Source organism: Pseudonaja textilis, chromosome 7, assembly GCF_049901715.1.
Source record: "Pseudonaja textilis isolate UNSWEBS1 chromosome 7, rPseTex1.2, whole genome shotgun sequence".
Classification (NCBI taxonomy): domain Eukaryota; kingdom Metazoa; phylum Chordata; class Lepidosauria; order Squamata; family Elapidae; genus Pseudonaja; species Pseudonaja textilis.
Genome location: NC_141996.1, coordinates 59,609,240 through 59,625,077, shown reverse-complemented (window position 1 = coordinate 59,625,077; position 15,838 = coordinate 59,609,240). Strand labels below are relative to the sequence as shown.

Sequence of the window (15,838 nt, the reverse complement as noted above, 5' to 3'; positions counted from 1 at the left end):
TTCAGACTCCAACAGAGGCATGACAGGGGGGTTATGACAGGTCCTAAAGAGTTCTGGCTGTCATAGCATCTCTGCAAAAATGTGACAGTGATTTCTGATGTTCTCACAAGCAAAGACAATGGGAAAGCTGACAGGGAATCATTTGAGGGCCTTGCTTAACAAGATTGTTGTTTAATGACAGCAACTGAGAATTGCTGTTGCTAAGTGAGCCAGTAATGTGATGTCACACTTTATGATTGCATTGCTTAGCAATGGAATTCTCAGCCCCAATTGTCCTAGTAATCACTTATATCATCTATTTGTTTCTCAAAAATGTCCCATGGCCATCAGGTGGCAAGATTTAGAACTTTTCCACCTTTACTTCCTTCTACCTTATTTTGAATATTTTCAATGGAAAAATAATAGTTCATATATCAGAATATAGTATTGCATCTCTAAATCTGTTAGCTAATATAATCTTGCATTTGCTGTCCTCATCCAATTCATAATTCACCACCTACTACATGCTAACATCATAATCTAAAAATAAGTTTATATAACTATGGACAAATGCATATGGACCTTCCCAAACAGGAAACCCTGGATGACCAGCGAAGTCCAGACTGATCAGGGCCCATGACCTGGCTTTTACAGCAGGTGACACCTCACAGTACAGCACTGTCAGAGCTGAGCTGAGAAGGGGCATCAAACATGCTAAGATGTATAGGAGGAAGGTCGAGGGCCACTTTACTAATAGTGACCCATGGCAGATGTGGAGGGGGATACAGGCCCTGACCAACTATAAAGGCCAGGGCCCAACAAACAGTGAGAGCAGTAGCACTCTGGCAGAGGAGCTAAACAGCTTTTTGCTATACCAAGAACCTGGACATACTGCCTCACAAGGACCATGATGCTGCACCTCTCTCTCTTCAGGTGCATGAGGTGAGAAAAACACTGAGAGCAGTAAATCCCAGGAAAGATGCAGGGCCTGATGGCATTTCTGGTGCAATAGTTTCACAGTGCATCAGAGACTGCCTCCCGCCCTCCTTTGATCAACATCAGTTTGCTTATAGAGCAAACTGATCTACAGAGGATGCTGTGGCCATCACACTTCATAGAGCACTGAGTCATCTGGAGAACAAACAGAGCTATGTGAGGATGCTCTTTGTGGACTACAGCTCTGTGTTTAACACTATCATCCCAGATATACTAGTAACCAAACTGTATAATCTCCAGGTCCCCACCCCCACATGCTCCTGGATTAATAACTTTTTGACAAACAGACCACAGTCTGTTAGACTTGGCCCCAACCTTTCTTCCACTATTACACTCAGTACTGGTTCTCCCCAGGGTTGTGTCTTGAGCCCTCTGCTATATGCCTTGTAGACCTTTGACTACTCACCAAGCCACGCAACAAACACCATCATAAAGTTTGTGGATGACACAACTGTGATTGGTCTCATCTCCGGAGAGGATGAGACGGCATATAGGGCAGAAGTAGAGAACCTGTCTGTCTGGTGTTCACAGAACAATCTGTCACTGAATGTCCATAAAACCGAAGAACTGATTATGGACTTCAGTAAATATGGACAGGACCACGTCCCACTGATCATCAACAGAGAACGAGTGGAAACTGTCCCTATGATCAGATTCCTTGGCATCCATATTTCAGCTGATATCTCCTGGTCCCCTAATACTAAGGCCAAAGTGAAGAAGGCTCAACAGTGGCTGCACTTCCTGCGGGTTCTCAGGAAAAACAATCTGGATAAGAAGCTGTTGCTGGCTTTCTATAAAGCCTCTGTGGAGAGCACTCTGACATACTGTCTGGGTGTGTGGTATGCAGGCTCCTCAGCTGAGGACAGGAAAACTGTACAGAGGGTGATAAACACAGCTCAAAAGATCATTGGATGCCCTCTGCTCTCCCTGGAAGACTTAGCCAGGTCCCGCTGCCAAAGCAGAATCAAGGCCATCATAGAAGACCCCTCACACCTTGGCAATTATCTTTTTGACCTGCGGTCATCTGGATGGCACTTTAGGTCAATAAAATCCCACACCACTAGACTACCAAATAGTTTCTTTCCTTGGGCCATCCAAACTGCAAATAAATACAAAGTCACTACCTTATTAAGATGTGAAAAGATGTGAAATTGCAATACCCCATTCAGATGTTTAATAACATACCGTGTTTCTCACAAAATAAGGCTGGGCCTTATTTTTTTTTTGAGGCCCAAAAAAACGGCTAGGACGTCTTTTCAGGATGAATTAATTTCTCCCTCCCGCGCACCAGCGCCGTCTCCAACAACAGCGTCTGAGTTGCTCCCGCTTTTCCCCCATCCCTGTAACAACAGGAAAAAAAGATTTTGAGGTACCTGGTAGCACCGCACGCTGCATTTCGGTTTAATCCCGAGTGGCTGGGTGGGCGTGAGAAGAGCCAAGCATCTCTGCTGCTGCTACTCTTGGTGCTCCAGCCTTGGGCTCTGCAAGTTTGCAAAAGTCCCGGTGTGCAACCCATTCCTGCATTCCAAGCACTCAGGCCGAGCTGCAGCTGTTCCTCTCTTGCCAGCACCATCTCCAATAACAGTGGCAGCAGTGGCGGGAACCGTGGAAGTTACGGAGGCAGTTCCCCCACCCAAGAAGCGGCTGAAACGCTTCCACGATTCCCACCGCTGCTGCCGCTGTTATTGGAGACGGTGCTCGTGAGAGAGGGACAGCTGCAACTCAGCCTGGGCACTTGGAACTTTTGCAAACTTGCAGAGCCCGAGGCTGGAGCACCAAGGGTAGCAGAGATGCTCGCTCAGCTCTTCTCACGCCCACCCAGCCACTTGGGATTAAACCAAAACGCAGCATGCAGTGCTACCCGGTACCTCAAAATGTTTTTTTTCCTGTTGTTACGGGGCCAGGGGAATAGCGGGAGCGACTCAGACGCTGTTGTTGGAGATAGCGCTGGCAAGAGAGGCGCCAGCACTGGTGGAAACCGTGGAAGCTACGGAGGCCTTAGAAGTGGCTGAAACATTGCTGGACATCCATGCCGATGCTGCCCACCTGCTGACCTGGGTAAGGGAGGGGTAAGGGAGCCCTCCGTGCTCCACCATGGTGTTAGGAGCAGCTGATGGTGAGGTGTAGCTGCCCACAGAGCACTCCTAATGGCAAGTTCCCCCCACCTTCCCCCCCAATTTTGCACGTTTTAAACTAGGCCTAAATTTGGGGGGAGGGGCTTAATTTCATTTTATGCGTAGAAAACATGCTGGGTCTTCCTATTGGAGGGGTTGTATTGTTGGAGAAACACGATATTACAGTACAATCCATCTCTTGTGTATTACACTCGGCAAAGCTTCATAGTCAGTGTTGGATGTATATTTTGTGTATATTCGTCGATATTATACTCTCTAATTGCAAATGGAGACGCAGGTACTCTACTTTTCTTATCTTTATCTTTAAGTGCTCTGGCTTTATTGTATAGCGAACAGTTGCTGGGGTGCATCCACAGTTTTGTTGTACTTGTACAGTGACAACAAAGTTCTTCTTAACTTATCTATGTATTATTTGTAAATCACAATATTGCTCCATGTCAGACTTTAGTTTTAAGAAAGTTAAAAATTTTCAAATAAAAAGGGCTCAATGAATCTTGCAGTGGCCAACTCTTATTATAAATCTTTTTTGTGGTTTATTCCTCTGAGGAAAGGACTGTAGATTACACATAGCTGTTGAGTGATGTGCCAGTGGCCACATTTTAAAAATGGGTTGGATTCATACTTTAATTAGTATCTTCTCAATTATAATTATGACATTCATAACAAACCTCCATATTCTTATTTTTTTCCCTTCCTTTTCTCTCTTAGATACTTGCTTCCTGACAACAAATCTTCAAAGCATAAAACCCATGTAATAAAAAAGAGTGTGAATCCGCACTGGAATCATATATTCAGTTTTAGTGGCTTGAACCCTAGAGATATATACAATGTCTGTGTAGAACTCACTGTTTGGGACAAGGAGCCTCTCACCAGCAACATTTTCCTGGGTGGTGTTCGTTTGAGTATTGGAAGTGGTAGGTGTGGATAGATCTACCCTTTGATAGAATGGAATTGAAAGGGAGTAAAATTGAAATATTTAGAATATATTTAGAAATGGATATCAGTACTTGTTTAGCTCTTTTTCTTGCAGCCTTTGGCTCATTGTGAAACTTTCCACATCTTCTTGAAAATATATTGAAAAAATGTGGGAAATGGAAATACAGGGTTTTGGGGAATTTAAATGCACTCCTCCATGCTTAAGGTGCTGGATTGGGAGGGAGAAGACTCAGATTTTAGACCCTGCTTGGTCATGGAGGTTGAATTTGGACCACTCACTTATTCTCAGCCCAACTCTGCTGTGGAGGAAAATAAGTGAAAGCTATAATATATGTTACCTTGAGCTTGTGAATGAAAGACAGGATAGAAATTTAATGATAAATATATCAATAAATCCCCACTCATTTGCTGACCCAGAAAAAGTTGTCTGTCTTTGAATTAAAAATATTTATGATAACCCATTCTGATACTTGCCTCAAAGGCAAAGCTAAAAAGAATAAATAAATAGTAAAATAATACAAGAAGCAAATAAATCTGATTAGATTCCTAATAAAAAGGATTGCTGAGTTCTTGTCCTATAATTAATACAAAAATAAGATGGCAGAGTCAAATAGGTTTTTCGAATTATTTTTCAAGGTATTTCATTCTCCATTCCACTATTCTTGTAAGAATTGTCTGGGAATTATTTTTTAAGGGCAACAACTTCCAGTTTGTAACATAATATTAAGATATTAAGTCTTTACATTGTGTTGCTTTTGTTCCAGTCTAAATTGCTCATTGCTCATTTTAAATGAAACCGTAAATTTTACACTGTACCAATGGTAGAAACGAAGATGACAGTTTGATAAGAGTTGCTGTATTTCTGGTGAATCTGGAGTATCATGTGTTATGAACCTCTGATGTAAAAAACAAATATCAGCTGACCAACATGCTTTGCAATATTCCAGGTATAAGCAATGGCAAAGAAGTTGACTGGATGGATTCTCAAGGAGAAGAGCGACTTCTTTGGCAAAGAATGATTGATTGTCCTGGAGATTCTGTAGAAGGTGTATTAATGCTGAGATCCAGCATGGGGAAACACAGACTCTGAGGAGTATGGTTTGCATAAGACTGATACTACAGTAGTGTAATTTTAAATTGTAATAAGCAGGGGTGGGATTCAAATTTCTTAACAACTGGTTCTGTGGGCGTGGCCTAATTTGTGGATGTGGCTTGGTGGTCATGTGACTGGGTGGGCATGGCTTGTATATAAATATTGTAAATATTTATGTAAATATTAATTTTTTTCTTTAAAAAAGAGCAACTTTTACCCAAAATCAGGCAAAGCAGACAGGCAGATTGAGTTGCTCACAGAATCACTGATTTACTCAGAGATCTACCATTCTGCAATCTGCTACCTGAGTCTGTCACATAAAATTTGCTAGCAAGCAAACTCACAAAATTAACTCATAACACACCGTTATGTAAACATTGATTTTTTTATTAAAAAAAGAGCAACTTTTACCCAAAATCAGGCAAAGCAGGCAGGCAGATTGAGTTGCTCACAGAATCACAGATTTACTCAGAGATCTACCATTCTGCAATCTACTACCCGAGTCTGCTCTGAAAATAGAAACTTCAGTCCTAAGGAGAGTTCAGCTCTGCTTTTAGATTAGTTAGAAAGCAAGAAATCCAACAATTTCCTGCTTTCTAGCTAATCTATATCTCCCAGCACAGCAGAACAGGGGAAAAAATGGAAAAATAGCAACTTACCCAACCCAGGCAAGTTGGATGGCGCGCATGCCAGGTAAGGAGTGAGTGGGTGTGGCAGGGCCAGCCAGTGGCGTGATTTGCCAGTTCTCCAAACTGGGCAGAATCATAACTGGTTCTATAGAACCAGTCCGACCAGGTAGAATCCCATCCCTGGTAATAAGATGCAATGGAGACTGGTCTCCTGTCATGATTTGCACATGTAAACATAAGGAAGTTTACTTTTACTCTGAATTTAAATTTTCTGAAATGGATTATGAATGCATTCAGCACTTTCCTAAATCCATGCTGTAGCTCTTATATTAATTTACCTAGACAAAATCAGTAAAGTCATTTCCAAAACAAGATTTGCTGAGTTGTTAGATTATATAATATAATACCCTTTACAAAATACGGCTCAAAGATTTTTCTTTATTATTTCAAAATGTTTTCTCAGAAAACAATATCAGTGATTCATAAATGAATGAAAAGTCATTGAAGCTCATTCTAATTCAGCATACACTAAGCAACCTCTATAAAAATGTCCAGCCAAGTATATAGGAAAGGAGAGGGGGGTTGCATGATTTGCTATGATATCACCTAGAGTTTGTGTAAATGTCTTTGTTATGTATTAAATGTATATAGTTGTGTTAACTGTTAAAGTGAAACTAACCTTTAGATCACCCTAACTGTTAGCTCCAACTGTTTTGGAGGAAAATTTAGAACATTTATATTTGGGCAGGCTTGTTCTAGTTCTATGACTGGTTAAGGCCCTGTGGGCCTAGAGTATAAATCACAGGCTTCTGCCTGCAGTTCCTCAGTTCCAGTTTTGAGTCAATAAATGCTGTTGCAGCTATGCTGGTCTGGTTCTTGCCTACTAAAGCCCACTACACAATAGTGGCGAGAAAGATGGGATGCTGCAGGGGAGAGAGCTGCTGCTAACTGAAGTCACTGGGTGATAGGCTGGGTGACGAAGCCCTGGCAGGATTAGTCCTCACACACACACACCACCAGTAAGACACACTGAAGACATGCTGAAATTACTGGTTGTCAGACCAGGTAAAAAATCCTGGTGGGACCATGCTCCCCACCCTGCCTGCCAGTAAGAAACACTGGAGGCACAAACGCACCTGAGAGATCCGTCCGCAGGACTCCTAAGTACAACCCAGCTCCACCCACAGCAGGACAGGCACTACAAGGCCCTTCTCAAAATGGCTAAAATGGGAAGCCTCAATGAGTTCGACATTACTTACCTGGAACAGTGGAGTTCATACGTCTCCCAAGTAGACAACTATCTTCAGGCTAACCAGATCACGGACGACAGCCTAAAGGCAGCAACCCTGTTATGTGTCTGTAGACAAGCCACGTTTGTTTTGGGAGTTTTGACAGCCATGCACAGACACACACACACACACGACCAGTTACAACATCACACAGTTATGTGACTGAGGTTTTCTGTTTTTTGCCAGTTTCCAACAATTCCTTCTGGTTTCCAGTTAAAAATGCCCATTGGGGAAAATGGACTTGTTTAACAACCACAGTGTTCATTTAATGACCACAAGGTTCACTTAATGACTATGATGTTTGCCTAACCCAGGGATCTGCAACCTTAAACACTCAGAGAGCCATGTTTCTATTTTCTTTTAAACAGGTATTTTGTGTGTGTCTTTCTTTCTCCCTCTCTCTTTCTCTCATATTTCTCTCTCTTTTTCTTTCTTCCTCAGAGACCCTGTGGTCAAGGCAAGCTAGAGAGCCAGATGGAGAACAGCAGCAGCTATGTGGGCGAGCAGACAGGATATGGAGTGACTGGGCGGGGTGGGTAGGGCGGGGCAGGGGCCAGCCAGAATTTTAACCACCGGTTTGCCTGAACCGGCTAAATCCCACCACCGCCTCTGTTAATGCAGCCTAGAACTGCTTTGGCTTTTTCAGCTGCTGCAGCACACTTTAAATGGACTTTAAAGCAAATACACAGAAATGCTGAGGAAAAAATTAAATGAAAGCTGTTAAATCTGGGAGGACGGTTCGAGAACGGAGGCAAGACTCAGATAGCAACAACAGCTCTTTATTTGTGACTTCAGATTTGAGCAACTAAACCCAGCCGCAGCAGCCCCTTTTATAGGGCTGGCTGCAGCTAGGCAGCCAATGAAGGCGATTTGAGTTTGCCGCTCTTGGCAGGGCCAATCGCGGCAACCCGTTTACTGGCCAATCGCATCAGTCTATGGCGACCAATCACGATCGGCTTTCAGCGGGCCAATCAGATTTGCAGGCTACAAGCCTGCTAGTCTGGAACACCCCTCCCCTCTCGGTTCCATTTAAGGGGTGGAGTAATATAGTCTCGCAGGTAAACAGGTCTTCGCACCTGTCTGCCTGACTTACACAGTTCCGCTTGACCCTGTTCAAACCCGGGTTCAGATGGACTGCTTGCTGGATCAAACGGGAACGGTGAACCGGTGTCATGGTCAGGGCTCTCCTCTGGTGCCTCCGGGGTGATGAAGTCCTCAGCCTCACTGTTGCTGTTCTGGGTCCCGGGGCTCGCTGAACCTGCCTGGATGCTGCTTCCTGGTGAAGCATTCGATTGTCCAGTCTCAGTTGCAGCTGGTGAGTGTTGCCAACCATGGTGCGGTGATCTCGGTGATAGCTCAGAATAGACAGGTGTTGGTTCTAATTCTGAGTTCACTGCTTCCCCTCCCCCCCTAGTGTCAAAGTTAGGGTCAGGGTTGGAAGATGTGGTTAGTCTGGAGTGCAGTTGGTCAATATGGCGTTTCCATGGTCTGCCATCAGTGGTGAGTAGACGGTAGGAGCGGGGGCCCGTAACTTGAGTTACCTGGGCAGAAATCCAAAGGGGATCCCCAGAAAATTTTTTTGCGAAAACAAGGTCTCCTACCTTGAAAACATGGTGCTTGCTGCTGGAACCCAGGGGCTTTTCCAGGGTGTAGGCAGGGTGCAAATGATCTAGAGGCCATCTGAGTTTCCTGGCCATCAGGAGTTCAGCTGGGCACTTGTTGGTCGTGCTGTTTGGTGTGATGTGTTGTAGGAGCAGCATTCTAGTGACTTTGTCGTGGATATTGCCTTGATCCATTTTCTGCAGGGTTTTCTTTGTAAACTGAACCATTTGTTCAGCCCGGCCATGCGCCGCAGGATGAGCCGGCGATGTGAGTGTGTGTCGGATGCCCCGTTCCGCTAAGTACTGTTCAAAGGCTAAGGCAGTAAATTGGGGCCCATTGTCAGAGACCAGGACATCTGGTAACCCGTGTGTGGCGAAGAGTCTGTTCAGTTTTTTAATGACCGCCTCAGTAGTGGTTGCTTTCATCTTATTGACCTCAAGCCAGTTTGAGTAGGCATCAACAGTTATTAAGAAGGTGTGGCCTCTCGTAGGTCCCGCAAAGTCAATATGAATGCGAGACCAAGGACCCCTGGGTGTTTCCCATTCTGTTGGTGGGGCTTTAGGTGGAGCTGAGTGGTTTTCCTGGCATTTGTTACAAGAGGCAACCCAGTTTTCAATTTGTTTATCTATACCAGGCCACCAGGCATAACTTCTTGCCAGCGCTTTCATACGCACGATGCCCGGGTGTCCATCGTGTAGCATTTGCAAGACCCTTTTTTGTAACTTAGTTGGTACAACAACTCGGTCTCCCCACAAAACGCACCCTTTTTGTGAAAAAAGTTCCGTTTGTCTGTTTTTAAACGGCTTAAACAGTTCCTTAGTGTCGTAATCTGGCCATCCCCTCTCCACCCAGCCAAGAACTCGTGCCAAACAAGAGTCTTTTTTGGTTTCAAAGGCGATGTCTTGAGCCGTTAGTGGAGGCGATGGCATTGTCTCTATTTGCAGTACCGGGAGTGTGGGAGCTGGGTCTTCCTGTGGCTCGGGTAGAGGTGAGCAGCTCAAGGCATCTGCGTGGGGAATAGATTTCCCGGGGCGGTATTTTAATTGATAGTCGTAGGCGGCGAGAAATTCTGACCATCGCATCATTCTGGGGAGAGAATGTGTGGAGTAGGTTTGTCGCCCGCCAGGCACGACCCCTTTTATACCTTGTAATAGTCAGCATTCGGATCGGGGGTGGTTTCCCCCACATCCGGCGCATTGGTAGTTGGACTTGCGACCCCGCTGGTCCCGTTGCTCACGTTCTGACCGGAGCCTGTGGACTTCTTCTTCCTCGCTGTCTGAGGATGACTCGACGTCTTCGTGATGGGTGGTTGATGTGTACTTGTCTGAAGGTTTCCCAGCATCGTTGGTGGGTTGGCGGTTGGTCCCGCTGGTTCGACGCATTCGTGCTGCCGATTTATGAGTGGCTTCGGCTGCTGTGGCGTCTGCTATGGCATCTGCAAGCGAGATGTCCCCCTTGGCCATGATCTTGCTCTGGACAGTGGGGTCTCTGAGGCCAAGGACGATGCGATCTCTCATGGCTTCTTCGAGGTTGGCGAAGCCACACAAACCACCCAGGTTCCTCAGGTCTGCCACAAAATCCCCAACGCTCTCACCTTCACGTTGGTCCCTCTGGTAGAACTCATGCCTGCGAATGAGAGTTGGCACGGCTGGGGCGTAATGGTTGCGCAGGATGGGAGCAAGGATGTCCCAATCCATGGTTTTAACTTCAGCTGGCTTGGCTAAGGCTTTAGCCATCTTAAAAACGGCTGGTCCACAATGGGTTAGAAAAACGGCTCGTTTCTTGCTGGCATCTTTGAGGTTGTTGGACTCCAGGAACATTTGAAATCTGTCCATGTATGAGTCCCAATCTTCGCTAGCTGGATCGAATGGTGCGGGCCATGTCGCCGTCGTTGCGCTCTGTCAGCCACGTGCTCTTTTGGCTAGCTCAATTCAATAGCTTCTGTTGCCTCCGCATCCCATCCTCGTCGCCAGTGTTAAATCTGGGAGGACGGTTCGAGAATGGAGGGAAGACTCAGATAGCAACAACAGCTCTTTATTTGTGACTTCAGATCTGAGCAACTAAACCCAGCCGCAGCAGCCCCTTTTATAGGGCTGGCTGCGGCTAGGCAGCCAATGAAGGCGATTTGAGTTTGCCGCTCTTGGCAGGGCCAATCGCAGAAACCCGTTTACTGGCCAATCGCATCAGTCTATGGTGACCAATCACGATTGGCTTTCAGCAGGCCAATCAGATTTGCAGGCTACGAGCCTGCTAGTCCAGAACAAAAGCTATGATATTTTACTTTGCAACCAACTTACATGTCCTCTGCTCTTTTGATATGTACATCCATTATAACAATGAAAGCTGAGGATTTAACAGCAGATCTTCTAAACCACCCATAGAATGTGTTATGACTCCCCTTCGAAATTCAAACGAACAAAACAGAAAGCAGCCGTTTCACAATTAAATCAAACGGAAAGAAGTCTTACAAGATAACGGCTGGCAGAAACCACAGCATAAATCTTTACTCTGTCCGGCAAACCAGTCCTGGCAATAAATCTCCAGCCTCAGAGCTTCTTGCTGTAACGTCTTCACTCAAATAGTTATTTTGTTCCTGGCAAAATGTACCAGCCCAGCTGTGTCCTTTTATACTCATTGAGGCAACGTGCTAATTTACTGACTTGCTCTTCTCATTCGCTCCAGCTGATTTTGCCTTTTCAACCGTCTTCTATTTTTTACATTTAACCACAAATTTTCCAAGTTCTCATCTCCACTAGAAGACTCTCTCAAAACTTCCCTGTCAGCCATTCCCGGCTGTTGATCAGATAAGGAACCAGAGGAGGTCAAAGGTCCTGACAATTCTAATACATCAGGTCTGTCGTCCTTTGTCACGTCCATCTCCTCATCCTGGTTATCAGTCCAATCAGTAAGCCAGGCTGGCTCATATTTGTCTGCGATGACCTCTTCACTTGAACTCATATCAATCACAGGAGCTGAATCCAAGCCCGGAGCCACAACAGAATGTTAGTCATTTTACCTGACTGAGGACAGTGGTTTCAAAGAGTAGATGTGGGGCATACTCAGAGGTGGTACTCAGCAGGTTCTGACCAGTTCTGGAGAACCAGTAGCGGAAATTTTGAGTAGTTCTGAGAACCAGCAAATATCACCTCTGACTGGAGATTTTCCTTCCCCTGCCACGCCCACCAAGCCACACCCAGAGAACCGGTGGTAAAAAAAATTTGAATCCCACCACTGGGCATACTGAATAGAAATCCTCATCTTCTGCCTTCTTTTTCCCAGTACTGTTTCATTCTGCTTAAGGCACACAGTGTACAGATCTTTCAAGTTTGCTTGCCTTGGAGAAGGGCAATGACGAGAGCAAGACAAGAAGTGCAAGAGAGAGCACATAGGAAAAGTGGTGGGACCTCCTTCCATCCCTCAAATGCAGAATCTCCAGAGCCAGGCCTACATTTTGCCATAAGACAATATTTAATTCGAACCAACTGCCTACTGGGTTACTGTTTTCCAACTAGCTATCTTGAAGAATATGGAGTAATTGCCATACATCCTGCTTCTAAATACAACTTCTAAATAAATCAAGGACTGTTTATTTTTCAATTTTAAACAAATTCATTAATATAATTCAGTTGTAGCAATAAATTACACACACTGCATGTTTTACCTGTAGAATTCGATTCTGTTAACATTTGTCAAATAGTATTGGTGATGTAGAAGAAAGCTTTTGTTTTTTTTACCAACAAAATATTTTATTTTGTGTTAAAGCAGATGGTTTTTTATATTATTTATTTCTATTATAATTATGTCATTTGGAAATATTTATGTTGGGTATGAACAGTGTATATAATCTTTAAATTATGTTTCATGAAACACCAATATTCCCTGAATAGTTTGAATGTATTCAATGAAGCTGAAGTCTTTTGGATTTAAATTCTCAGATAATAAGCATTAAATCAAAATAAAGAATCCTGTTGCTGATTGCATCAACATGTTTTCATGAAAGTAAATTTCAGCACTTACTACATCCACAAATAAATATCAAAACAGACTGAATATTTTCTTAACTCATAAGCTTCATTTATAACTCTGCCATTATCCACAAGTTCCTGAATCTCATTACGTTTTAAGATGTATAAAAGATAAGGGATAGTAAATATGTTTTTACAATATTATTTTTCTTTTTATAAAGCAATAGTCATAAGTTCCATATGAAGAAAAATTGCTTGATGTTTTGCAGTTTTGAAGAAATCCTATAATAAATGACTAAATAATACTTATGAAATACACACTAAACAGTCTTTTTCCAGCTATGTTTGTTTTGTATTGCACTTCTTTTATTTATATACTGAGATACATGAATTATGGAAAGTTTGGTTATTGTTCTGTGTAGCTATAGTAAAATCTTGTTTTGTGTGCAGTTTAAAATTCATGTATATTTTAATTTATTGTCAAGATACTTTAACTGAAAAAATTCTGATGGCTAAGACACATCTTAATAACCAAAACCAAAAAGGCACTTTTCATATGTGTTCCACAAATGGTATTGTGTTTACGAGTAAGTCTACTCTATCTTCTCTATATGGGACATTACTCATAATAACCCTAATTATAGAGTATTTAGCCAAGCACCTCATTTCTTACAAAAAAGAATTTCTCCAGAATCGTAGCCTAAAAGTATCTAATATTCTTAATCATATCATCTTCAAATATTGTATACTTTTAATTGCTTCATCCAGATTAGAATATTAGAATTTTAGATCTAATTGTCTATTAATTTTTTAATAAATTAGATGCATCTCAATTTGATGGAGATTTACTAATATACAGATGCATCTCTATTTACTAATTCACAAGTAGGCATTTAGCATCCCACTAATCAGATCTGAACATATTACCAATCTCAGTCTTAAAAATATAATTCACTGGAACTAAAATGCCAAAATGGAGAAGGTATGGATTTTGTTTTCACATTTTTCATATCTTAAAAAGCTATATGAAAAACCCCGGTTTGCAAGGCTTCAGCAGCGGCAGGGATTCACGATACCGCGCGATCCCTGCTGCGTTCGCTGCCAAGGTGCCACCGATCCGTTTGGATTTGGGGGATATAGCTGCCCCGTAGAGGCAGCTGAAGACAGGGGGGATCTGGATAGGGGTTTGGAGGTGTCGCAGACCCCCTCCCCAGCCTGCAAAACCCCCTTTTCCCAAGGCGGAGGAGCAGCGATCAGTAATGGCTGCCACAAAGAAACCTGCAGCTGGACAAGATTGTGCAGGAAGAAGAAAGTCGGAAGAGTCATTAAAGTGGTTTTTGACCAGGATAAAGTAAGAGGAAGTACCCTGGAATTTGAAAGTTGCCAAAGATAAATTGTTTCCAGAGAGAGTTACACGCGGCGAATGGAATTCTAAAAGGGAAAGTTTTTTTTTCTTTCTTTTCACTCTCCTTCCTAACGTGACAGTGGATGGAACTATAAGAGAAATCGGAAAGCCTGCATTGGAGGTAATTAAATGCTGAAGGGATAAGGATTTCTGAACATTTAAAAAAAACCTTTTTTGCTGTGAGTGGGAAGGGAGAGGGAAAAAAAATTGGAGCAGAATTTGAAAATAAGGAGAAGATTGCCTAGAATTTCAGAGTTATTAAACATTAAGTAAGCAGTGGGGTGCCACAAGGTTCTGTCTTAAGCCTAGTACTCTTCAATGTTCTGTCCCACCTGTATCCACAGGTGAGAATCTCAAGTTACAAAGTTCGAATACTTTACGCAAACAAAACCAGAGACAGAAGACTCAATTGCTCTGTTATCACAGTCCTTTGGCAATCCTCCTAGAATCTGTCTGGCAATTCTGTATAGTTCGTAAATCACAACGCTGCAGTCAGACGCACTTCTTTCCAAGGCAAAATCCACTTTGTTTCCAGCAAAGATTACGAACTCGTACGCTCCCTTATATCCTCTGAGAGAGGGCGTGTCAGTCTCATTAATTAATCCTTTGCTGGACGTTTCTTTTCTAATTGAGATTGATGTCTCAATCTTCTCCTAGTTCTGGCATCCAGCCAGCATCCGGCAGTTTCATCACCGCTTGAAGCCTCTGACACACTTTCCTGATTAACAGTTAACACCTGAGGTGCAATCAGGGAAGTAGATTCAGGGGAGGGAGTGGACTCTGAAACCTCCAATAAATCAGGCTCATATCTCAGATCCAACTCCTCTCCCTCTACTTGACTCCCCTCTAAATCACTTAATAATGCAGGCTTGAATCTCAGTGCCAGATCTTCTTCATTGCTCGAACCCACATCTGCTGACTGATCAGGTTCAAATCTCGGAGTCACAACACTTCAATATCTTCATTAATGACATAGATGAGGGAATAGAAGGGGAACTTACCAAATTTGCAGCTGATACTGAGCTGGCAGGAATAGCTAACATCCAAGACGATAGGCCAGGTGTGAGATTCAAATTTCTTAGCAACTGGTTCTGTGGGCATGGCTTAATTTGTAGGTGTGGCTTGCTGGATGGGTGTAGCTTGGTGGTCGCAATTGGCTGGGCGTGGCTTGGTGATGCAGGGGTGGGATTCAAATTTTTTAACAATTGGTTCTGTGGGCATGTCTTAGTTGGTGGTGTGGCTTGGTGGTCGTGACTGGGTGGACATGGATTGGTGGTCATCTTATTGGCTGGGTGTGGCCAACTCAATATCACTCACATCGAGGCATGCATCTCCTCGCCTGGCCTCTCATGACTGTGGGGATGCTGCAAGTCATAAGTGTGAAAAATGGTCATAAGTCACTTTTTTCAGTGCCATTGTAACTTTGAATGGTCACTCCACACAGGCAAAGTACCAGCCAAGGAGGGGAAAAATTCCAGAGATGTTCCTGAGATGGGAAGTCTAGTCATGCCAAGAATGTAAAAAGGGTTAACGGAGAGGCAGTTTCTGTAAGCAACACCTGAATGTTTCCTTCCTGCCTTCCTTACAGGATTAGGCCAGTAATTTCTTCTAACAACCTCTTCTCCGAACTGCTTAGAATGTTAACAACCGGTTTCTAGCGAATAGGTGTGAACTGGTAGAACCCCACCCCTGTGGTTATGTGACTGGGTGGGCATGACCAACTCAATATCACACATATCAAGGGGTACCTCGCCTAGCCCCTCCCCTCCCAGCCATTCTTTGTCACACCCAGCCTCAACTTATTGATAG

General features: G+C 43.6%; 1 protein-coding gene across 15 annotated transcripts in view; it reads left to right on the top strand.

Annotated features, from left to right (window-relative positions):
- SYTL5 (synaptotagmin like 5) overlaps window positions 1–13,179 on the top strand; it is a 210,438-nt gene extending 197,259 nt beyond the window's left edge. For 5 of the 15 annotated variants that reach the window (XM_087937758.1, XM_087937760.1, XM_087937769.1 and 2 more), the window contains 3 exons: window positions 3,819–4,024; window positions 4,994–5,139; window positions 7,499–7,795. In XM_087937758.1, coding sequence (XP_087793884.1) covers window positions 3,819–4,024; window positions 4,994–5,136 — 349 coding nt within the window. In that variant the 3' untranslated portion in view covers window positions 5,137–5,139; window positions 7,499–7,795. Of the gene's footprint in view, window positions 1–3,818; window positions 4,025–4,993; window positions 6,631–7,498; window positions 7,796–11,938 lie in introns of those variants that run through there. The other 10 variants (XM_087937766.1, XM_087937768.1, XM_087937771.1 and 7 more) reach the window with 4 other exon arrangements.
- Window positions 13,180–15,838: the final 2,659 nt, after the last annotated feature.